Source organism: Chiloscyllium punctatum, chromosome 10 (assembly GCF_047496795.1).
Source record: "Chiloscyllium punctatum isolate Juve2018m chromosome 10, sChiPun1.3, whole genome shotgun sequence".
Classification (NCBI taxonomy): domain Eukaryota; kingdom Metazoa; phylum Chordata; class Chondrichthyes; order Orectolobiformes; family Hemiscylliidae; genus Chiloscyllium; species Chiloscyllium punctatum.
The window spans coordinates 113,460,847-113,487,008 of record NC_092748.1 but is presented as its reverse complement, the minus strand read 5'-3'; the positions used below and the strand labels follow the sequence as shown (position 1 = coordinate 113,487,008).

Genomic DNA, 26,162 nt, shown 5'->3' with positions numbered 1-26,162 from the left:
TTTCAGTTACATGGGGTTGTCAGAGATTGAATGTCGTGCTAAAATATGCAGGTCTGATAAGTAATTGGAAGGAATCTTAAAGCATGGGACAAATGCAGAAGTAATTTCATTCACAGATTGTAGATCTGATGCTTATATCCAGTCTGTTTCCAATTCATAGTCAAAATAAAAGGGTTATGGCAGAAAAGAAATCACAGAGACATGGGTAGGGACTAGAGACTTAGGATTCTTTTGATGTTTCCGTCTGAGAGTGGAGAGGAATTTACCAATGATGAGTTCCAAGACATGTGCATGAAAGCATGAACACCACAGCTGAAACTCCTCTCAATAATGGGCTCTTTGAAAGGAGTCGTGTACTGATTGTTGAAATGCTGCGTAAAATTGTAACTTAACAGCCAGGCTACAAGTTAAGAACTACCCTAGCATGAGTGCTTCATACAAAGCATTTGTTTCAGATTGTTGAAGAATTCTATAGAATATTTCTAAAGCAAAATTCCAAATTGATTTCCGTGCTGTGAGCTAGTCCTCTAGCCTTTAAAGATAGTGCAATTAGTCCACCTTTTCATGTTGGTAAATATGCTACCAAAGACTAAAATCCTGGAGAAAATTAAGGGAGCATTGAGTCACTACATAAAATGACACTGGACTGAATTTAATCAGGAGATTGGGTGTATTAAAAGCAGAGGTTTATAGAGAGTAGCCTAGTAAGGTAATGGGTCATGAAGTCAATCCTTATCAAACACAGCATTCAAGCTAATAAAGTTCATTCCTCATGATTAATCAGAATTAATTAGAAAAGTTTAGATGATAGAAGTAAACAAGACGCATAGAGTCATAGGGGTCTACAGCATGGCTACAGACCCTTCGGCCGAACTTGTCCATGCTGCCCAGTTAGACTAGTCCCATTTACCTGCATTCGGTCCATAGCCCTCCACGCCTATCCCATCCATGTGCCTATACAAATGTTCCTTAAATGATACACTATACTCCACTCCACCACTACCTCTATTCCATTGCACATTCCAGACACTCACCACTGTCTGTGTGAAAATAATTAATACTTTGCATCCTTTTGTCTCTTTCCCTTCTCAACTTAAACCTATGTCCTCTAGTTTTAGACTCCCCTACCATGGGGAAAAGCTGTTGACTATCTACCTTACCTAAGCCTCTCATGATTTTATAAACCTCTCTAAGGTCACCCCACTCAGTCTCATACACTTCAGTGGAAAAAGTTTCAACTCTCCAGCCCCTCCTTATAATTCAAACCTTCTAGTCCAAATAGCATCCTAGTAAAGCTTTTCTGCACTCTTTCTAGTTTAATTATATCCTTTCTAAAGTTGGATTATTATAGATTGGGAGAAAGTGAGGACTGCAGATGCTGGAGTATCAGAGTTGAAAAACGTGGTGCTGGAAAAACACAGCAGGTCAGGCAGCATCCGAGGAGCAGGAGAATCGACGTTTCGGGCATAAGCCCTTCTTCAGGAATGAGGCTGGTGAGCCAAGTGGGCTGAGATAAAAGGTAGGGGGGAGGGAATTTGGGGGAGGGGAGCTGGGAATACGATAGGTGGAAGGAGGTGAGAGTGAGGGTGATAGGCCGGAGAGGGGGTGGGGGCGGAGAGATCGGGAAGAAGATTGCAGGTCAAGAGGTCGGGGCTGAATCCGAGGGTTGGGACTGAGATAAGGTGGGGGGAGGAGAAATGAGGAAGCTGGAGAAATCTACATTCATCCCGTGTGGTTGGACTGTTTCTAGGCGGAAGATGAGACGCTCTTCCTCCAGGCGTCGTGTGGTCAGGGTCTGACGATGGAGGAGGCCAAGGAGCTGCATGTCCTTGGCGGAGTGGGAGGGGGAGTTAAAGTGTTCAGCCACGGGGCGGTTGGATTGGTTGGTGCGGGTGTCCCAGAGGTGTTCCCTGAAACGTTCCACAAGTAGGCGGCCTGTCTCCCCAATATAGAGGAGACCACATCGGGTGCAGCGGATACAGTAAATGATGTGTGTGGAGGTGCAGGTGAATTTGTGATGGATTTAGAAAGATCCATTGGGGCCTTGGAGGGAAGTGAGGGGGGAGGTGTGAGCGTAAGTTTTGCACTTCTTGCGGTTGCAGGGGAAGGTGCCGGGAGTGGAAATATGTCCCTGGTGGTGCGGTCTGTCTGGAGGTGGCGGAAATGACAGAGGATGATACAATGTATCCGGAGGTTGGTGGGGTGGAAGATGAGGACCAGTGGGGTTCTGTCCTGGTGGCGATTGGAGGGGCGGGGTTCAAGGGCGGAGGTGCAGGAAGTGGAGGAGATGTGGTGGAGAGCATCATCAACCACATCGGAGGGGAAATTGTGGTCTTTGAAGAAGGAGGCCATTTGAGTTGTTCGGTAGTGGAATTGGTCCTCCTGGGAGCAGATGCGGCGGAGGCGGAGGAATTGGGAATATGGGATGGCATTTTTACAGGGGGCAGGGTGGGAGGAGGTGTAATCTAGGTAGCTGTGGGAGTCGGTCGGTTTGTAGTAAATTATTATAGATTGGTGTTGGATAGTGGTAATGAGTGATTGTGACATATGTAAAAGAGCTATCACATCCAAAAGACGAGAGTGGGCACTTGCTTAGCCCGGAACATCAATTCTCCTGCTCCTTGGATGCTGCCTGACCTGCTGTGCTTTTCCAGCAACACACTCCCGAATCTATTCCAGGGAGTTTAGGGAATGGCGGAATGTGACAATTGTTGGGTAAATGGTGAAAGAGCCAGGAAAAAAATTAAATTTTGGTTAAAGATTCAGGTTGAAGGCAAGAAGTGAGGTGCAGAAACTGACTGAAGGGGATGAAACAATGGAGAATAAGGCATTAGTGCACAGGTACTGATAATACATTTGGTAGTGGCTCTTGTTTCAGGAAATAGTCAATGACCAGAAAGTAAACCTCTGACAGTGCGAGAGGGAGCTATCCCAATGGTTGTACCAATAGATACGAAAGTGCAAATACAGGCCATTGCTTAAATAGATTAGTCAACAAAATAAAGGTTACAAAATTGTCTAGAAACAAAACAAGAAATGAGAAGTTGTCATAATTATGAAATTTTGGTGCTTTTGTGAGGAGAAACTAATAATAGAGGTAAAACAAAAGAGAGTTTGGTAGGTGGAGAATATTTGGAGTTTATTCTGAAGTATCAGATAATGCACAAACAAAAACAGAAATTGCTGGAAACGCTCAGCAGGTTTGGCAGAATCTGTGGAGAGAAATCAGAGTTAAAGTTTCAGGTCGATTGACCCTTCCTCAGAAGCGTTCTTTGTCACAGAGGTGGATTTGTACTGAAAAAAGCGTTGCAGATGGAACAAAGAAACTAAATAAAGACTAGCTGTGAAGGGATTGGAAGAGCGACTGGGTGATGCAGAAATTACAATGGACTATCCCAAAGCAGGAACAGTAATTAAAAAATGGATTTAGCTTATTTGCCCCTTTATTTATAGAACTGCTCTCTTAATATAAAACCTGCATATCTACAGGGTGAAACCTTTCAGAGAGAAATGGTTTCAGAAACTGTCCAAAGAGACAACAGAAACAAAAAGGGAGTAATGGAGACTAAACAAATGTATCATGATTTGGAAGATATTTGTAAGGTGTGGACGTTTTTGATGAGATCTGTTTTGCTGAAAATCAGATATATTATAACAGGACCTGCAATGTTCTATTGGCATTATGAAGAGAAACTTGCAGGCATTTTTATGATGCACATTTCTTATGGAGTGGCACTGCAGAATTTGAGAAATGTGTAATTCATAAGTTTAGAGTAGAATTCAAATCAGGTAGTTATTCTTGTGGAGTCTTTTAACTAGATTGGTTTAGCTATTAAATAGATTCGGCCTGAAATAACATGAAACAACAATCCCATTTAGAGTGTTGCTCCCATTCTGGTTAATGGTAGAATGGTCTTCAGGGATAAATGTTCTATTGAAAGAAGAGACAGGGAAAGAGATCATTGTCTTCTTGGTGGAAGTGGAGACGATGAATTATTTCAAAATGAACTTGGATGGACACTTGAGTGATTTAAACTTACAGGGACATGGAAAGAGAACCAGAAATGGTTTCCTTTTCTTTGCTGTAATGACTATTACTAAATTGATTGGTCAGTTGAACTGTTGGGGCACTTAGATCAGACCAGATGCCAATTTTTGATGCATTGAAGTTAAGAACCACAATGAAACAATTTCAAGTAGAGAGTATTTTGAAGGCAAATAAAACATTTTTTTTTAAAAATCAGTCTGGACAAATGTGTGGTTCAGTTCCCATCCTTAGTTGACCCAAACATCATGTAATTAGTCACTTTTAGCGCTGCCTCAGATGCAACACTTTCAGATGGATATTTGAGTGCTGGTGGTTTTGTAAAATTAACTACAGGCGAAGAGAGAAAAAGATGTCCTTTTGATTACAAAGCAAAGAAATTTGCAGGGATTGTTCAAAGTACTTTTGTTGCTTGAACGCTGGTTTCTGTGGAGTAAGTGAATACAGGATTCTCCTGGGCAAAAACATTAAGAGTGATTCTGTGACAATGAGCATACTGAAGATAGCATACCCTGGTGAAAATGATTGTTCACTGTGAGATAAGGAACACTTTATTAAAATTATGATAGTTGCTGTAGAAAGGCACATTTTGTCAAAGCTCAAAGTCCTGCACTCATCAGAACAATTCACAAGAATGCCAATTTAGTGGGGAGACCAATAGCTATACTGTAGGAACAGTTCATCAGAGTTTGTAATTAGCACTCTCCTTTCATACAATATTTATAAAGCTATTCCCCTTAAATTGGTGATTTTTGCTAATGAGAACAAGATGAAAAGCTTTAGCAAAACGTGTCTTTTTTCAGCTATACAGAAGTATGTAGGAAAAGTTCATGGACTCACCTTGCTGGTTTGGAAAAGATACTAGAGAGAAAGAAAATCTCAAAAGTTAATACAAACCATCAACTGTCCGATTTTTTTTTTACAAAAGGGTATGCAAATGTAAATAAGTTTTTGAGTTCCAGGAGGAGAGACATCTTGCAATACAACGCTTTGGCCAGAATGAAGAGCTCCTTTTAGAATCCATACAGTGGAGAAGCAAGCTATTTGGCCCATTGTCTCCACACCAACCCTCCAACGAGTATCCCACCCTATCCCCACAATCCTTCATTTCCCGTGGCTAACCCACCCAGCCTGCACATCCCTGGACATTATGAGCAATTTAGCATGGCCAATCCACCCTAACCTGCACATCTTTGAAATGTGGGAGGAAACCGGAACACCCGGAGAAAATCCACGCAAACACAGGGAGAATGTGCAAACTCCACACAGACAGTTGCCTGAGGTTGGAATCAAACCTGAGGTCACTGGCTCTGTGAGGCAACAGTGATTACCACTGAGCCACCGTGTCACGCTTGTTTATTTAGTTTTTAAAATTTGGGTGACACATATAAACTCTAATTCGTATTTAAAAAGAGAAAAAATATATCTCATGCTGTGTATTCACTTGTGGAAATTAAGAGTTGTTGACTGGTCAACATTTATTGCTTGTTCCTCATTGCCCTTGAGAAGGTGGTGGTGAGCTGCCTTCTTGAATTGCTGCCACCTGTGTGCTGTAGATAGAACCACAATTCCCTTAGAGGTGGGAATTAGTTGTATATTAATTGTATTCGCTTGCATATTAATTGTATTTAACTGCATGTATGTTGATAAGAATGAACTGGAGATTCACTTGTGGCTTGGTGTTAAAACTTTTACTTGATAATTGTGAAATGCCTCAGGAGGTTTTCCCTGCATTAAAGACACTGAACAGATGTTGGAGTTTGCTTTTGTGAGTAGTTGACATTTAACATTTCTGACTGGTGACATGAGTTAAGTGAATTCAAATAGCGCCACTTTGCGAACTGAAATTATTTAGTGAAACAAAAGCCTAGCACCAGTGATGATGACCATGAAGTGAGTGGATTATTGTAAAAACCCATCTGGCTCATGAATGTCCTTCTGGGATAGAAATCTGCCATCCTTTGTGATCTGGCCTATAAGTGACTCCAGGTCCGTAGTAATGTGGTTTACCTTTCCTGTGAGCTGGTCTAATGAAGCATGAAGACCGCTCATCCATACCTCTAGAGGGCAATTCAAGACTGACAATAGCAAAGTCCACATCCCATGAATGATTCAAAATAAATTAATCTAAAGGTCTTAGAACAGATTGATGTCCATTGAGCATTGATGTGGAGCATAGACAGTAAGGACTGCACATGGTCTATTTTATCATTAGAACATAAGACATAGGAGCACAAGGAGGCCATTCAGTCCATCAAGCCTGCCCCACCTTTCAATAAGATTGTGGCTGATCTGATAAACCTCAACTCCATTTTACTGCCTTTTCGCCACATCAACTTTTCAACTCTTGTTCCATTCCAGAGTAAAAATTCTGATTATACCCACAACCCAGCTTCTGCAGCCTTCTGTAGAAATGACTTTCATAGATTCACTATTGTCTGAGAAGAGAAACATCATACAATTGCCAGATGCCATAATTCAAATCATTTATGCAGAAGGTGCTTGAAGGCTATCTTCACTGTTCAGTGTACATGTAGGGTTTCCTAAAGTTCTCCATGTTATACAAGTGCTGCTATATCAGCCATTTGCTCACTTCTCAAATTCAACACAGAAATGACCACATCAAAGCTATCCTGATCAAATCATTGTTTAAAGTAAATGAGCCAAACACCATAATGCTCAGATTTGAGGAGTGCCTGATCTACCTCCAATTAACCTGAAGGTCAAGGAATCTCAAAAATCTGAGCGACAAGTTAAGCAAGCGATTCAAACTACTATTACAAAGTGCAAATTACACTGAGTGTTTTCACTAACACGGTGTTGCCATCTCACTGTCATACAACTGAGCCGTGTTTGAATTTCAATGCTGAAGCAGCCCCAGGTATATACAATCAGCTGATGGAACCAAAGAGCTTACTGCTTTGTTTATTCACAAGAGGCAGATTTCAGACCTTCCTCAACCAGCCTGCGCTTGCAAAACTCAAAGCAAAATGACGATTGTTGGGTGTGATTCTGTGATTGGCTAGCACTTGCTGAACAATCTGGACAGTGCTAATAACCTCACTGAGAATTAGTTTAAAATAACCACTTGAGCTTGTAATCTGGCTCATTTACATTTGTCAGAAATTACATATACAATTCTATACAATTTCATCATAACACCTGGGATTATCTGGGATTATGTGGGATGCTGGAGAGCATATAGTGCCCCAATGCTTTCTCCATGGCAACGCCTCAGCCAATCAGAGTTGACTTACCAATCATTCAGCACCTTTCTCCTATGGTATAAATTTTTATGATTATTTGAAATTTGGCATTCTTGCATTTGACCTCATGAGCGCATGATGAAAAGCTGAGGTTGTACAGAATGTTGGTGACGCCTTTTCAGGAGTACTGTGTCCAGTTCTGGTCTCCTTGTTATAGGAAGAATATTATTAAACTGGAGAGGGTACAGAAGAGATTTACCAGGATGTTGCCAGAATGGAAGCTTTGGGTTATAAGGAGAAGCTGGATAGGCTGCGACTTCTTTCACTGGAGTGTAGGAAGTTGAGAGGTGACTTTATAAAAGTTCATAAAATAATAAAGGGTATAGATAAGGTGAATGGCAGGTGTCTTTTCTTTGGGGTGGGAGACTTCAAGACTGGGGGCATGCTTTTAAGATGAGAGGAGAAAGATTTTGAAAAGGCATTAAGGGCAATGTTTTTACACAGAGAGTGAATTTTGGCTGGAATGAACTTTCAGAGGAAGTGCTGTATATGGGTATAGTTACAACATTTCAGTTTTGTGTAATCTCTTTACTTATAACATATGGATTTCCTACAACCTCTCTATGACTTGGTCACTGTCTAATCCCTGTTATGGGTACCACATAATCGCTAATATATATTAATTTGATGTCCCTGATAGAATTGTTGGCATCTCTGCTGCCTTTGGTTATGTTTACAATGGGATCAAGTGATTGCCAATCCTATAAGTGTCAAATGCAAACTGATGATTTATATACTCTGGTAACTTGGGCAAATTCGAACAGTTGTCCGATCAGCTCATCACATCTTGTTAAAATGTGATGTGGCTATTTACATTTGTTCCTCAAATTGAGACATTGCTCTTTGTAATCCTTGAGGTTGTCGATGCACTCTGCTCACAGTCGATGCTGACAACTTCAGGATAAACCAACCTGTTCAGGTTGGTCAATGCACTCTGCTCGCAATAGATGCACACAACTTCAGGATAGACTAATCTGCTTAGGGCACTTGTTCTGCAGTGTAGCATTCCCGTTTCTGGGCCCAGAAGATTTTGGGTCCAAGTCCCACCTGCCCAAAAGGTGTGCTTGAACAAGTTGATCAAAAATATTAAAAGCTACCCATGAGGGTTTTACTGATTAGAACGAAGAACAAAGAACAAAGAAAATTTACAGCCCAGGAACAGGCCCTTCGGCCCTCCAAGCCTGAGCCGATCCAAATGTACTGTCTAAACCTGTCGGTCAATTCCTAAGCGTTTGTATCCCTCTGCTCCCCACCTACTCATGCATCTGTCCAGATGCACCTTAAATGAATCTACCGTGCCAGCCTCTACCACCCCTGCTGGCAACGCATTCCAGGCACCCACCACCCTCTGTGTGAAGTACTTGTCGCGTGTATCCCCCTTAAGCTTTTCACCTCTCAACTTGAAAGCATGACCTCTCGTTATTGAATCCTTTACCCTGGGGAAAAAAGCTTGTCTCTATCCACCCTGTTTATACCCTTCATGATTTTGTAAACCTCAATCAGGTCCCCCCTGAATCTCCTTTTTTCTAGTGAAAATAAACCTAACCTACTCAACTTCTCTTCATAGCTAGCACCTTCCATATTCATTAGGTCGCCTATTGAGAAAACAGCAACGTCCTGGGTCAGAAAGTGGAGTAGAAGTTTAACGAACTCTACAGGTATTAGATAAAGAAGGAATGCTAGGATAGTCCAGTAGGTGGAAAAGGCATGGGAAGGATAAGGCACAAGGGAGGTCCAGAAAGCTAAAATGTCTATTTTAATGCAAAGAGCTTGACTGGTAATGCACATGAACTTAGAGCATTGATCTGCACATAGGAATATGATAGCTGAGACATGGTTGAAGGAAGGGCATGAGTGGCAGCTCAACATTCCGTGGTTTGGAAATTTAAGGCACGATGAGGGGATGGGGGGAGCATAAGAGAGGTGGACCTAGAGTCATAGTCATAGAGTCATACTGCATCGAAACAGGCCCTTCGGCCCAACATGTCTGTGCCAACCAACCAGTACCAAACTGCATTAGTCCTGTACCTGCACTTGTCCAAAGTCTACTGTGCCCTGGCATTTTAATTGTACGTCCAGATGCTTCTTAAATGTTGCAAGAGTAGATGGCACTGTTTTTGTGGCAATTTATGTCCACATTTTCTTGTATTTTCACAAATACAAGTGGCAATAAATTTCTATCTGTCTTAGTGCACTCATCGTAACAGTAAAGTCTACATACAGTGTATGCTTTCTATTTTAGCCAGTGAGTAGTATTAACAAAAAGCAAATGTTGAAAATCCTCCCCTCAGCCTTCTTCTCTCCAGGGAAAACAGTCCCATCTTCCACAATCCACCCTCATCACTGAGATTTCTCAGTCCAGAAAGCATTGTTGCAAACTGCTTCTGCATTTTCACCAGTGCATTCACGTCTTTGCAACAATGAGATGCCCACAACTGTACACTGCATTGGGGGTGGAGTGGCGGGGCGGGTAGACCCCATCACACTACTGTAAACAGCTGGGAAGACAGTCACACCAACCCCAGCGCCCTTGACCACACCAACATCCCCAGCATCGAGGCACTGACCCCATCTTGAGCAGCTGCAATGGGCTGGGCCCATCGTCTGCACGACCAAGACGAGACTCCCCCAACAGGTTGCTCTACTCCCACCTCTGAAACGGCAGGCAAGCCCCAGGTGGGACTGAGGAAACACTTCAGGGATACCCTCAAGAGCTCACTTGAGAAGTGTGGCATTCCCACAGACACCTGGAAGTCACTGGCCTGAGATAGTGCAAAGTGGAGGAGGAGCATCCGGGAAAGCATCGAGAGCCTTGAGACTTGCCGTTGGGAAGATTGGAAGCCAGAGGAAACAGTGCCACACCAACACTCCACCCACCTCTTCACCGTGACTACCTTCTACTCCAAGTGTAACAGAGCCTGCAGTAGCCAGTGGTCTGTACAGCCACCTACGGACTCACCCTCAGAGTGGGTTAGGTTCATTTCCATCCTTATCTCTTTGCTCTGTGCCGATACACTTGTTGGACCTCACTTGGAGCATTGTGTCACCATAATCATCAGTCCCTCACAGACTGAGATAAGACCATAAGACCATAAGCAATAGGAGTGGCCTATTTGTGAGTCTTTGAGGACTGTGAGTTTAATGACTTTGCATTAAAATGGACATTTGCCAGTCTGTGAGGACTGCTGCTGATAACACAAAGCTCCAGGTGAGGTCCAACAAGTGTATTGTACATGGCACGTAGCAAATAGATAAGGATGGAAATCAACACCATAATAATTGGTTTTCCTGTTGTTATCATACCATTGATTGTGGGAGCTGGCTGTGGGCAATTTGGGGCCAGCCTCCAAGATGATGTCCGTGTCAACACTTCAAAGCGCACTCCACTGATGTTTCAGCACTTTGGGCTGCCCCAAGTCAAAAAAGATGCTATATGAATCTAATCTCTCTGTGAGGTACAATTTTGTGTCATTTATTCCTCTCCAGCAATGTACATCTCAGCAAATGTTTGAGCTGACTGCTCCCACCTCTAACTCTAGATTAAAATTTTCTATCTGTCGATTCTTTAACACTCACTGAAACTGACCATTAGATTATCGATTAATGCTACTTTTGTGGGGTCAATCAGAAATTATCTACATGCCCATCAGTTTATGGTTTTGTTTAGGTCATTATGGCCATTGAACAGGAAGGACTGATACAAAGGAACGTTTCATTCATGTGAACACAACAAAGGACTGCGGGTGAAACAAATAAAAGCAGAAATTGCTGGAGAAACTCAGTAGGTCTGCTTGCACCTGTGCAGAGAAGGCAGAGATAACACTTTAGTGACCCTTATTCAGAACTGATAGCAGCTACGAAAAGGTGATATTTGCGCTGATGGTGGAGGGGGTGAGAATGGGTCGATAGTTGGAGAGGGAGCCCAGAAAGAAAGAGAGAGCAATATGGGGATAGGCAGACAAAAGGATTTCATTCATTTCTACACACATTGTGTACTCAGAGCACCACCTAGTGCTCAAATGATTAATATCTCTTCAACTTAATATTGTGCAATGTCCTTTTCTGTTGGTCTCCCGCAAGGGTATTCCTTCCTGCCTCCTAACTCTCAAGGATTTATTTTTCACTCTGTCCTCGTTTAAACCTCTGACTAACTGCAGGGAGCTAAACAGGTCTGTCGACTATAACTCAAGACCAAGCTGTTGTGTGTGCAGTAACACCAACAATTATCAATTTGAGGTGAGGAGAGTTGCTGACATTGTCCCCTTTTCCCGACTGACTCCTAAGGTCTAGGTTGTCTGCAGTGGTACAGGAAAACCTCAAGTGAGTCTTTGGTCTGGCCAAAACTTGCGGGTCTTCCAGAACAAGGTGTTGGCTTTGACCGAATGTTGTGGACTGGCACATTCAAATGTTTCAGGACTATGTGCTGAGGGACACACTAAAGCTTAGTGAGTAAAGACCATGCCTGAATTCGTTCTTCTCAGGTTAAATGGGGGTCCTTTCAGTTATCGGACCCTCCTGATGCCTCAAAGGCTTGTAAATATAGTCTGGTTCAAGGGAGAGATGTCTTTGGTTTGTTTGGATAGAGTCAAACTCCAATGTCTGCTTGCTTCCATGATATGCTACTATACAGAACCGAACTGCATTTGTGACCGTGTATATATATAAATATATGATTTTTTTAAATGAATATTTTGTAATAAAAGAAGTCTTCACAAGAAAAACTCTTGTCTTAAGATTGAAATATACAAGATTCTGAGGGAATTTGATAGGATAGTTGTAGAGAGCTTGTAGCACCATGTGGGAGAGTCTTGGGCCAGCAGGCAGAATGTCAGAGAAAGGTGTCACACATTTAGGCCAGAGATGAGGAGGAATTTCTTCTCTTAGAAGGGAGTGAGTCTATGGAATTCTTAACCACAGAAGGCTGCCAGGTTTTCAGTATATTCAAGGCTGGGATAGACAGAGTTTTAATCAGTGAGGGATTTGAGGATCACAGGGAAAAACACATGTAGGCCATTCAGGCCATCAAGTCCACTCTGGCTGATCTGATAATCCTCAACTCTACTTTCTTGCCTTTTCTCCATAATCCTTGATTCCCTTCCTGCTTAAATATCCGTCCATCTCAGCTATTGTAGGGGGCAGTTAAGCATCAGCTGTATTGCTGTGTGTCTGAAGTCACATGTAGGCCTACCTGGCAGATCTCCTCAAGGATATTAGTAAACCAGATGTTTTTTTTTAACAACAATTGATGGTAATTTCACTGTCAGCATCACTAAGACAAGCTTTTAATTTGATTTGGAATTTAGCACCTGCTAGCTTCTATAATAAGATTTGAACCCATGTCCTTTAGCCTGGATTACTAATCCAGTAACATTACCACAATGCTATGGACTGAGCTCTAATTAAAGAGTTCTTGCATAAAAAAAGACCATGGACAGAAACACCATACCTTTGGGAGACTAAACAATCCCAAACCTGGTGCACTGTGCTCAAATTGCCTCTAAGTTTGACCACATGCCACTGATTGTAAAGTCTTTGGGATGCCATGAAAAATATGCTCTAAATGCACGTCGTCCATTCTACAAGGGGACAATTCTAGATCGACATTCTACACCTAGTTGATTTTAACCTTACTGTGAATCCTCTTGCAAGGATGCCTACCTTGAAGAAGTTCTCCTCCTCTCTCCACAAGAATCTCAGGGAGTCTCTCTCTCACTGCCACCCCCAGGTCATCTCCTCTGCCCTGAAGCTCTTCAACCATGTCCTGAAACAGACCCGCTACCACAGCACTCTTTGATATCTTCTCCCCAGCCTCCACCCCGCACCCCCCCCCCCGCCCCCCACACCCTCTCAACCCATTTATCTCTACACTCTGGAGGCTCCCTGCCTCCATTCCTGATGAAGGGTTTTTGCCCGAAACATCGATTTTCCTGCTCCTCGGATGCTGCCTGACCTGCTGTGCTTTTCCAGCACCACTCTAATCTAGACTCTGGTTTCCAGCATCTACAGTCCTCACTTTTGCACTGTTTATGGGATTTGAAACTCCTGCTTCTGAAGACGGTGAAGATGGGATGGGGGGTTATTGAATATTTTAAAGGCGGAGGTTCATGTTAGGTGAGGTAATAAAGGTTATTGGGGTAGATGAGAATATGGATTTCAAAGCACACCCAGATTAGGCATGACCTTATTGAATAGTAAATCAGCTTTGAAGGGTCGAATGGCCTGCTCTTATTCTTAAGTCATGTGCATGTATGCATAATTGAAGCTGATTTGATCACCTTTGTCTGCTTCACAGCTCAGTCTCAGCCAGGACTGATGGGGAAATGCCGCCGGCCTCGGACTGCATTCACCAGTCAACAACTCCTGGAGCTGGAGAACCAATTCAAACTCAACAAATACCTGTCTAGGCCAAAACGCTTCGAGGTGGCCACATCCCTCATGTTGACCGAAACCCAGGTAAGAACTCAATCGTAGAACGGGGCCATTCAGCCCATTGTGTCAAAGCTTGCGCTTTGATCCAATTAGATCCCTGCTCTTTTGACATCGCCTTACAAATTTATGGGCGGCATGGTGGCACCGTGGTTAGCGCTGCTGCCTCACAGTGCCAGAGATCCAGGTTCAATTCCCGTCTCAGGCAACTGTCTGAGTGGAGTTTGCACATTGTCTGCATGGGTTTCATCCCACAGTGCAAAAATGTACAGATTAGGTGAATTGGCCATGCTAAATTGCCTGTAGTGTTAGGTTAAGGGGTAAATGTAGGGTGGGTTGCTCTTCGGAGGATTGGTGTGGGCTTGTTGGGCCGAAGGGCCTGTTTCCACACTGATAGTAATCTAATCAAATTATATCCCTCTTGAGTATTTATGCAATTCCCTCTTTTAAAGGAACATAAGAACTAGAAGCAGGAGTAGGCCATCTGGCCCATCGAGTCTGTTCTGCCATTCAATAAAATTAAGGCTGATCTTTTTGTGGACTCAGCTCCACTTACCTGCTCACTCACTGAAACCCTTAAATCTTTCACTGTTCAAAAATCTACCCATCTTTGCCTCAAAAACATCCAATGAGGTAGCCTCAATTACTTCACTGGGCGGGGAATTCCACAGATTGAACTTGCTACTTTCAACTCTTCAGACAGAATTTTCCAGATCACACTCACGCATTGTTTTAAAAAATTCTTTTTATCTATCCCCTGGTTCTTTTGCCAGTTTTGCTAAATCTCTAGTTCCCTAGTCACTGAGATGAAAACAGAAATTGCTGGAGAAACTCAACAGGTCTGGCAGCATCAGTGGAGAGAGAAAGAGTTAATATTTTGAGTGCAACATGAATCTTCAGAACTGTACTGTTCTGATGAAAAGACATATTGGACTCAAAACATTAACTCAGTTTTTCTCTCCAGATGCTGCCAGACCTGCTGAGTTTCTCCAGCATTCTCTGTGTTTGTTTCAGGTTTCCAGCACCTGCAGGACTTTGCTCCTATCCCTTTGATTACTGCCCCTTGCCACTGGAAGTAGTTTCTGCATCTCTACTATATTAAAACACTTCGTAATTAATATAATTACCTAATGTCAGTTACTTCTGCAAGATGCACTGCACAAATTTACCAAAGATCTTTAGACAGCACCTTCGAAACCCAACCTTCCAATATAAACTCCCCGCCAAATCACTCACCATTCTGACTTGGAAATATGTCACTGTTCCTTCAGTGTCAAAATCCTGGAACTTACTCCTTAATGGGGTGTACCTACTCCTGCTCCTAGTTTTTATGCTCTCTTCTCCTACTCTTTCTTATTTTTGTAGTTGTTGCTCTGGTGGGCAGCGCTTGTTAATTGCTTTTTTAGTCAATGAAATGGGTGATTTGGTGGTGTGTGTCAAAATACAAATGATAGCCTGAAATTATCATTGATTATTGTACTGAACCCATTGGGTTCAGTAATATCCATTAGGGAAGCAAATCTAATGTCCTTTCCCAGTCAGGCCTGGACATGATTCCAGACTCACAGCAAGATGGTTGACTCTTAATTACCCTCTTAAATGGCATTCAGTTCAAGGGTAATTCAGGATAGGCAAATGACTAACAATGCCTGTGTCTCAAGAATCTCTTCTATTTTACTGTACTGCTGTGGACTTTTGTATTTTTGAATCCTATTATGGCGCAGAAAGAGGTTATTTGGCCCATCATGTCTGTATTGGACAATCAAGGAGCTACCCATTATAATTCCACGTTGCAGCATTTGCTCAATAGCCATACATTCAAGGTGCACTGAGATCCGTAGATGCCTTCATAATGTTTATCACCCAGTTAGGGATATGCAACAAATGCCGGCTCTGTCTCACCCCCTGAGTGAACTAATTTTTAAAAAAATTACATTAAAAATAAAACATAAATGCAGTGAGTAGTTAGGGTCTGGAATGCACTGCCTGGGATTGTGGTAGAGGCAGGTTCAGTTGAAAAATTCAAAGAGGTACTGGATGATTCTTCCCTTAGAAATAGTGTGTAAGGGTATAGAGAAAAAAACAAGAGACTGGCTCAGGGTAATGTTTATTGAAAGAGCCAGTGCAAGCTTGATGGGCTGAACAGCCTCCTTTGGCACTGGAAACATTCTTTAATCTTGTAAAAATGTTTAGGGGAGATACTTGTGGAAAAGTTCTTCACGCAGAGGGTGGTGGGTGCCTGGAACACATTGCCAATGGAGGTCGTTGGGGTGGGAATGGTGGCGTCATTGAAGATGTATCGAGACAGATACATGAATGGGCAGTGAACAGAGGGATATACCATTACAAAATAGGCTATAGATTTAGATAGAGGATTTGGATTGGTGCGGGCTTGGAGGGCTGAAGGGCCTGTTCCTGCTGTAATTTTCTTTGTTCTTTGTTCTAAATGGCAAGTTTTCTTTCATAGAAAATGGGAGCAGAAGTAGGCCATTCGGCCCTTTGAACCTGCTTCACCATTCAATATGACCATGGCTGAGCATTCAGCTCAGTTTATGGGCGGCACGGTGGCACTGCTGCCTCACAGCGCCAGAGACCTGGGTTCAATTCCTGCCTCAGGCGACTGACTGTGTGGAGTTTGCATATTCTCCCCGTGTCTGCGTGGGTTTCCTCCGGGTGCTCCGGTTTCCTCCCACAGTTCAAAGATGTGCAGGCCAGGTGAATTGGCCATGCTAAATTGCCTGTAGTGTTAGGTTAGGGGTATGGGTGGGTTGCGCTTCGGCGGGGCAGTGTGGTGTGGACTTGTTGGGCCAAAGGGCCTGTTTCCACACTGTAAGTAATCTAATCTAATCAGTTCCCTGCTCCCTTTTTCTTCCTCATACACTTTAATCCCTTTAGCCCTAAGAATTAAATCTGACTCCTTTTTTAAAACATTCAATGTTTTGGCATCAACCAGTTTCTGTGGTATAGGATTCCACAGGCTCCCCACTCTCTGGGTGAAGACATTTCTCCTCAGCTTAGTCCTAAATGGCCTATCATATTTGGAATCCTTACAATGTTGGAGTAGGCCATTCAACCCAACATGTCCACACCAACTAGCCAAAGAGCTACCCACCCAGACTCATCCCATTCCTGTAACCCTGCATTTCCCATGGCCAATCCATCTGCATATCTTTGGACTATGGGAGGAAACTGGAGCACCCAGAGGAAACCTGTGCAGGCACAGGGAGAATGTGCAAACCCACACAGGCAATTGCCTGAGGCTGGAATTGAACACGGGTCCTTGGGTCTGTGAGGCAGCAGTGCTAATCACTGAGCTACCATGCTGCCTTTATCCTTAGACAGTGACCCTCCCCCCAATTCTTGACTGCCCCGGTCATTGGGAACACCCTTCCTGTGGTTATCCTGTCTAGTCTTGTTAGAAATGTATAGGTTTCTGTGCAATTCCCTTCAGAACTCTAGTGAATACACTCCTAACCAATCTTTAAGGGGAGTCTGATTTGTAAGACCATCGAACGTGGAAAATGGAACATTAAAGCACAGTACAGACCCTTCAGCCCTCGATGTTGCTCTGACCTGTGAAACTGATCTGAAGACCACCTACCCTACACTATTCCATTATCATCCATGTGTTTATCCAATTACCATTTAAATGCCCTTAAAGTTGGCCAGTCAACTACTGTTGATTTATTCTCTTTCTCTCTCTGTCTGTCTTAATCTCACTCAGGTGAAGATTTGGTTCCAGAACCGAAGGATGAAGTGGAAAAGGAGTCGGAAAGCCAAGGAGCAGGCAGCGCAGGAGGCAGAGAAGCAGCGAGCTGGGAAATACTTAGACAAGGCAGCGGGGGGTGAGAGCAGGTCGGAGTCAGAGAGTGTGGATTTCAACAGCCACAGCACAAAATTCCTGCAGTGTAGCACAGAATTAGGCTACTCTTCCAACAGCTCTTGCTCAGAAGACGAAGTATCTCGGAAGGAGGTGCAAATCGCGTCGACTTTGTGAACCGAGTTGGGTGCAAACTTGGTGCAACTCCCCAAACTTTGTTCCTTTTCCCCCGGTCTCAAAAAAACGTTGCAACACTGGGCCTTAGTGCCTGCCCTGTTCATCTCTTTCACTCACTCTCTCCCTCGGTCCTGGTCCTGCAAACATACTGGGATTAGTTTTTAATTTAGTGAAGACGAAGAGGCCAAAGACTTCCAAGATGTCTTCAAACACAAAGAAACTGAACAAACAAACAAAATGTTGAGGCAGCACCTGATTTGCTGGGCACTTGAAGATTATATTGTACTGAATCAGTTAATTTAATTTATTTTCTATTTTTGTCATATTTAATGTGAATTATTCTTTATATTATATTTTGGAAAGAAATCTTTGGTTCCACTAAAGGTTGCTGTTTGAAAATTCGAAGGGACAAAAACCAGGAGTGCTAAATAAAACAAAACTGGGACACTTTGAAAGCGGTGGAAGATCTTGAAAAGAGGGGAGAAACAGGACAATTTCAAAGACATTGTCATATGTTTTTCTTAATTTATTCAAATACTGTGAACTTTAAATGTTAATTGGCCCAGTACATTTCTCTGCTTCTGTTTTACATTATCCTGCATCCAGAGGAAAAAAAGTGCTGGCAGATATTACAGAGTAAAAAACATGTGTGTGTGTCCGTGTGTGTGTGTACCATTGTAAGTGTGTCTACACGCAGGAGTGTACAACGTGTGTATATGCATATGCATGTACATCTGTGTGTGTGTGTGTGAGTGTGTAAGGATCTGTGTTTCTCTTTTAGCAGCTGCACTAGGGTAAGGGTATCAGCGATTTGGAGCTCTTAACAATAAAATAGAAGTCTCCTTCATGATTTGATCTGAACCAGCCGCATTCCCTCTGTGGAATGGCAAATATACAGTGTTTGTTTGTCTGTCTGTCCGTCTTTTTGGGGCTTCTTGCCTTTGTCTTTGGAATCTTGTCTGTGATGTCCTAATCTTTGTACAAAGCAAATGCTTGCCACGCTTTAAATGTGAATATTAAACAGTATCATGTTCTGTACAACAAGGTAATGTGACTTCAAAAGCAGCATCACTTCCCCATCTACCTGGTCATGTCTGACACATTGTGTGAAGCATCATGAGCAAACTATTCTGCCCCTTGAGTTTGTACTGCTTATCGATCACACATCCCAACTCCATTACACACCTTACGAAAAACTAGCTATTTCAATCTTGGAAACTTTCACCCTCAGCATTCAGAGGCTTTTGATTTCCAATGCCCACCTTATATTTTAATTGAATTTCTCAGCAGCTTTGCTTTAATTATAAAATAGTGCTCCCTTGATTTGCATTCCCCCGCCAAAGGAAATCAGACTGTGGAGGAAGTGGGGCAAGTTCATTTTTAACCACAATTAATAAGAAATAGCCAAAGATGGTGAAGGGCCATTTGATGCAGCAGCGTTGATACTCCAAATGTGGAACTGTCGCCTAGGGTCTCATTGGACGCCAATACTGGGCAAGTCATATCCCCGAGTGAAACCTTCATAATATTTCCCCATGGAAAAAAACGGTATCTTTAAAAGGTATTTTCATGCTATAATAACTGTTTTTTTAATCCCTATTTCTGCTTTACTAAAACAGATTTCACTTTGACAGAGACAATATATTTACAGTAAATACATAAGGACTTTTCATAACAATCATATTCTACTCAAATCCATTTTGATCAGTTTAGATTACATTACCTACAGTGTGAAAACAGGCCATTTGGCCCAACAAGTCCACACCAACTCTCCGTAGAGTAACCCACCCAGACCTATTTCCCTTCCCTATATTTACCCCTGACTAATACACCTAACATAACGGGCAATTTAGCATGGCCCATTCACCTCAGCTGCCCACCTTTGGAATGTGAGAGGAAACTGGAGCGCCCAGGGATTACATTTGTTTTCCTCTATATTTGCTCTTGGCAAAGCATGCACTATGATTTTGTTTATTTTTGCTACATGAACGATTGTCAAATGAAATGGTGTAACATTAAACTCCACCTTAAACAAGTCTAAAATACTTCGTATGAAAGAGAGGTAAGAGAGGTAATGGATTAAAATAAAGCTTTGTAGACTTATTGAATATGTTGAAGAGCTAACACCAAACAACTCTCTTTCCTCAGGGTTGAATATTTCTCCTGGCAAGAATTTAGTTTTTGATAAAAGTAACTAACTGGTCACTCAGTCTCCATTTTGTCCTTCTGTCAAAAACTGAACCAACACCAAACACTGCTGGCATCGAGACTCAAGACTGAAATCTGGCTTGATAGATCATATGTAGTTCTTTTTAATGTGATGCAGCAATTGTTCACTGGAACAAAAGCACACAATGTTGCAGATGTGAGTTTAACAAGAAAACAGCTGTTTATGACATAGAAGTAAAGATGAACTAGAATAAACCAAGCTGTTTACATATAACACAATCTGAAAGATTTCAAAACAGTAAAAATACAATCCCATCTATTCCCAAAACCATCAATTTACCCGAATATCAAAGAGTTCAAGACATTCAATCTAAACACTCATAGGGAGGTAATCTATTTTCTAACGAATTCCTTTCTTCAGGAGAAATTTTCTTGCATCGAAATTCAACCAGGATTTTGGTAAACTGAAACCAAAACCGAAATCTTTCCAATCTCTGCGTTCTTCCTTTAAGTAAAACAAACTGAATTGTTGAGTCCACTAAACTGAGAGCAAGCTATTGCTTTTCCATGTTTATTTTAAAACTCTCACAACGCAAATAAAGTCCCACTATCACTTAACTTTTCAGTCGATCAAGCAATTCTGTAAAATGTTGCACAGATAGACAGGGTGTTTAAGAAGGCATTTAGCATGCTTTCCTCCATTGCTCAGTCCTTTGAGTATGGGAATTGAGAAGTCATGTTGTGGTTGTATAGAACATTGGTGAGGCCTGTTCGGGAATACTGTGTCCAGTTCTGGTTACCCAGTCATAGGAAGGACACTGTTAAGCTGAAGAGGGTTCAGAAGAGATTTACCAGGATGTTGTCAGGAATGGAAGGTTTGAGTAATAAGGAAAGCCTAGAAAGCTGGAACCTTTTTCACTGGAATGTAGGTGGTTGAGAGGTAATAGTCAGGAGTATAGATAGAGTTAATGATAGTTGTTTTTCTCCCTAGGATGGGGGGTTTCAACACTAAGGGGCACATTTTTAAGGTGAGGGTAGAGAGATTTAAATATACACCAGGGGCAAATGTTCGTATGTGGAGTGAACTTCCTGAGGAAGTGATGGATGTGGATACAATTACAACGTTTAAAAGACATTTGGACAAGTAATGAATAGGAAAGGTTTGGAAGGATATGGGCCAGGAGCAGGCAAATGGGACTATTTCAGTTTGGGATTATGTTTTGGTTGGACGGTTTGGATCAAAGGGTCTGTTTCTGTGCTGTTTGGCTCTATGACTCTGCAACTTAAAAACAACTAAATCAACGCTGTAAACCATATAGTTACATATTCCTTCAATGTCTTTATTTGTTCATCATTGGAATGTAGCTGTTGCATTTTTCTTTTCAAACAACATGAGTTAACGTTGATAAAGTCCATCCAGTGCTACAAAGACTAATATTTCTTTGGCTGGTTCACTCAAAAGAACTCGATCTGAAAATTTCAATTCCTTTTAGCAAGTCAATTTTTGTGGCGAGTCTTGCACCTAATTTTTTTAACGCAGCTTAATCTTATAATAGGAAATGAGCCTCCTTTTGTATTCACATTGTTTTTGGAAGAATCTTTGTAATTCATTTGGTTTCAGTGGTGTCACATTAGGTGACCTCCAGCTACTATGACTTTGTTCAAAGACGTTATTTTTTATCATGAACTTGGGCTTTTGTCTGGATTGAGTCTTTAAAGATGTTGTTTTGAAGACAACACATATCCAGATTAACATCTGGATTAGGTTAGATTCCCTACAGTGTGGAAACAGGCCCTTGGGCCCAACAGGTCCACACCAACCCTCCGAAGAGCAACGCATTCCTCCTGAATGATGCACCTAACACTATGGGCAATTTAGCATGGCCAATTCACCTGGCCTGCACATCTTTGGATTGTGTGAGGAAACCGGAGCACCTGGAGGAAACCCACACAGAGAGAACGTACAAACTCCACACAGACAGTCTCCCGAGGCTGGAATCGAACCCAGGTCCCTGGTGCTGTGAGGCAGCAGTGCTAACCACTGGGCCACCATGCTACCCAGAAATCACGACCAGCCAAAATTGGTTTCCTGGCCAATTCTGGAATGCTCCATAAGTCACTTTGATAATTTTTTGGAAGATAGAACAAGATGCTATTAAACCTCATTGCTCTGTAATAGCCAGTTTGATTGCTGGAAAGACAACTTAGGAATTTTCAATTTCATTCTCCACTTTCACAACTATAAACATAATTTTTCCTTTATACTATATCTCTTTACATTGTTACTGTAACAGCTCATTGCTTATTTCTTCCTGTCAGGTAGAGTCTCTGCATAATTTACAAGATTGAGCTTCTTTTTGATTTAACAAGCTCTCTCGAGTTTGCAATTAATGATGCCCCAGAGATAGGTAACAACACAACTCCCTTGCTTGCAATAAAATTTGAACTTCGGTCTATTTTTTAACCTGCTCTGGTTTTTGTTGTTTATTGCGCACCCTTAAAATGTTTATTTAGTTATTGTTTTAGTCAATTTCTCTCTGAAACTGGAAACACAGGCTGGAAATGTAGTCTCTGAGCTCTGGTTTATCAATTTTCCTTTAATCAGTATGTAATTCTCTCACCTCATGTCCATATATTAGTTCAGAAGAACTAAATCTTATGGCCTCATTAGAAGCATTCTTAATAGCAAATAGTAATATAGCTATTTCTTTATTCCAATCAATACGATATTACAGACAACAAATTCAATCATGGTTTTCAAACTTTTAATGCCACCTTTCCTATGCACCTTGAGATTGTGAGTGATTAGCAGAAGATATAAATTATTTTATTCTCAAGCAAGTAGTAGTTTCTTTGGATAATTGAGGCATAAAATTTTAATCCTGATGCATGGAGAGGGTAAATAGGCAGAGACTTTTCCCTGGGGTTGGGGAGTCCAGAAATAGAGGGCATAGGTTTAGGGTGAGAGGGTAAAAATATAAGAGACCTAAGGGGCAACCTTTTCACACAGAGGGTGGTACATGTGTGGAATGAGCTGCCAGAGGATGTGGTGGAGGCTGGTACAATTGCAACACTTCAGAGGCATTTGGATGAGTATATGAATAGGAAGGGTTTGGAGGGATATGGGCCGGGTGCTGGCAGGTGGGACTAGATTGGGTTGGGATATTTGGTCAGCATGGACGGGTTAGAACAAAGGGTCTGTTTCCATGCTGTACATCTCTGTGACTCTATGATTGTATTTCTTTGGGTAATTCATACTTTGTGAATCAAATTGAACTAACTTTTGCATTACCATTTTTCAATATTTATTTCCTAAAGGCTCTGTTTTGGGAAATATTGTGGAAACATCCATACTTGTTAAACAATACAAATTTGAAAATGTGTTGCTGGAAAAGTGCAGCAGGTCAGGCAGCATCCAAGGAACAGGAGAATCGATGTTTCGGGCATAAGCCCTTCTTCAGGAATGCCCGAAACGTCGATTCTCCTGTTCCTTGGATGCTGCCTGACCTGCTGCGCTTTTCCAGCAACACATTTTCAGCTCTGATCTCCAGCATCTGCAGTCCTCACTTTCTCCTCGAAAACAATACAAATTCCCAATCTGACTTCAGGCAGGGATCTTACATAATCCATTAAGACTCTGCTAAACAGTTCTTCGAAGTTTAATTGATGTAAGGCTGGTAAAATTTGATCAGATCTTTCTGTAAAAAGTTCAAAGTTGCCATAGTTTTACCAGACCATAGGGCTGCTCTCTTATTAGAGGATCACTACACCTCAGGTGAGGGGGGCGGTGGTTGAAGACAGAAGGCAGTTCATGGTAACCTCAGCTGGTGCAGGAATTCAACCCACGCTGTTGGTGTCATTCTGTATCACAAACCAGTCAACTGAGCTAACTGACCTCCGAACATTGTAATCCTGGTCAGTAAAAATGCTTTATTGTTTATTTTGACAGTGTTTTTCGAATACCTATGTGACCTACCATTAGAATCTCGTGAGTAACATGTAAAATTTCATTATGATGTTCAGATGGAACTACTACTACCATAGATCACTGCTCATCTTTTGGTAGTTGAGGTAGCCTACATTTCCTCATTAATATTTTGTCTTTTAAGCAATAACACTCAGGTATTATTTCTGATTCCATTTCAGAGCAAGCTGTTTGGTATAACCCTTTCAATCCAAACTTATCTGTTGCATTTCTATTAAATAAGTTGATCTAAACATATCAGCCTCATATTCCTTATCTTCATCCTCTTTTGTTCAACTTTTGTATCCAATGACTGAATTTCAAAATCATCTCCTGGTTTCATACACTCCTCAACTTCCTGTTTAATTCCACTAGCCTGAATCTCATCACAACACAGTCAGGAAACCATTCAAGATCTTCCTTCTGTAACAGTTTGGCATCTTTTACCTCCATTGGTTGTTCCACCACCCATTTCCCAAAGTAAAATCAATTCCTTCTTGGAATTTATGACACCCCTCCCACTACAAGTGCTCTAAATACCAAGTCACTCTTTAATCCAATTCTGTGTAACAAGACTGTTTTATAACCTCCATGTACAAATCCAATCAGTATTTTCTCCATCGTTAACCTCTTTGGAAGACAAATAGTATCACAAGCCAGCATCAATGACTTACTTACTCCTTTGTCTCTCAATATCTTTATTGATGTGGAGGTGCCTGTGTTAGACTGGGGTGGACAAAGTCAAAAATCACACAACACCGGGATATAGTCCGACAGGTTTATTTGGAAGCACTAGTTTTCAGAATGCTGATCCTTCATCAGAGAGCTGTGGAGCAGGATCATAAGACACAGAATTTATTTTTTAAAAAATAGTGTCATGCAACTGAAACAATATAGAACATAGAACAGTAAAGCACAGAACAGGCCCTTCAGCCCACGATGTTGTGCTGACCATTGATCCTCATGTAAGGTAAAACTAATGTACGAACCTTCAAATTTCTGTGACCATATGCATGTCCAGCAGTCTCTTAAATATCCCCAATGACCTTGCTTCCATAACTGCTGCTGGCAACGTATTCCATGCTCCCACAACTCTCTGCATAAAGAACCCGCCTCTGACATCCCCTCTGTACTTTCCGCTAAACAGCTTAAAACTATGACCCCTCGTGTTAACAATTTCTGCCCTGGGAAAAAGTCTCTGGCTATCAACTCTATCTATGCCTCTCATTATCTTGTACACCTCAATTAGGTCCCTTCTCTTCCTCCTTTTTTTCCAATGAAAAAAGTCCGAGCTCAGTCAATCTCTCTTCGTAAGATAAGCCCTCCATTCCAGGCAGCATCCTGGTAAACCTCCTTTGAACCCTCTCCAAAGCATCCACATCTTTCCTATAATAGGGCGACCAGAACTGGACACAGTTTTCCAAGAGTGGTCTAACCAAAGTTTTATAGAGCTGCAACAAGATCTCATGGCTCTTAAACTCAATCCCCCGGTTAATGAAAGCCAAAACACCATATGCTTTCTTAACAACCCTGTCCACCTGGGTGGCAATTTTAAGGGATCTATGTACCTGCACACCAAGATCCCTCTGTTCCTCCACACTGCCAAGAATCCTGTCTTTAATCCTGTACTCAACTTTCAAGTTTGACCTTCCAAAATGCATCACTTCACATTTATCCAGGTTGAATTCCATCTGCCACCTCTCAGCCCATCTCTGCATCCTGTCAATGTCCCGCTGCAGCTCACAACAGTCCTCTATACTGTCAACGACACCTCCAACCTTTGTGTTGTCTGCAAACTTGCTAACCCATCCTTCAATCTCCTCACCCAAGTCATTAATAAAAATTAAAGAGTAGAGGCCCAAGAACAGAGCCCTGTGGAACACCACTCACCACTGATTTCCAGGCAGAATACTTTCCTCCCACGAGCACTCACTGTTTTCAGTCGACCAGCCAATTCTGTATCCAGACAGCTAATTTTCCCTGTATCCCATTCCTCCTGACCTTCTGAACGAGCCTACCATGGGGAACCTTATCAAATGCCTTGCTGAAGTCCATATACACCACATCCACAGCTCGACCCTCATCAACTTGTCTAGTCACATCCTCAAAGAACTCAATAAGATTTGTGAGGCATGACCTGCCCCTCAAAAAGCACTTAATCAGGCCATGCGCTACCAGATGGTCATAAATCCTATCCATCAGAATCCTTTCTAACACCTTGCAGATGACAGACGTGAGACTGACTGGTCTGTAATTGCCAGGGATTTCCCTATTTCCTTTCTTGAAGAGAGGAAT

General features: G+C 42.1%; 1 protein-coding gene across 1 annotated transcript in view; it reads left to right on the top strand.

Moving 5' to 3' along the window:
• The window catches only part of LOC140482449 (motor neuron and pancreas homeobox protein 1-like), a 55,070-nt gene extending 35,282 nt beyond the window's left edge, over positions 1–19,788 (top strand). Inside the window, exons 2-3 of the mRNA XM_072579952.1 lie at positions 13,604–13,764; positions 17,462–19,788. Of these exons, the coding sequence (XP_072436053.1) occupies positions 13,604–13,764; positions 17,462–17,734 (434 nt within the window). The 3' untranslated portion in view covers positions 17,735–19,788. The remainder of the gene's footprint in view (positions 1–13,603; positions 13,765–17,461) is intronic.
• The last annotated feature ends 6,374 nt before the right edge of the window (positions 19,789–26,162 follow it).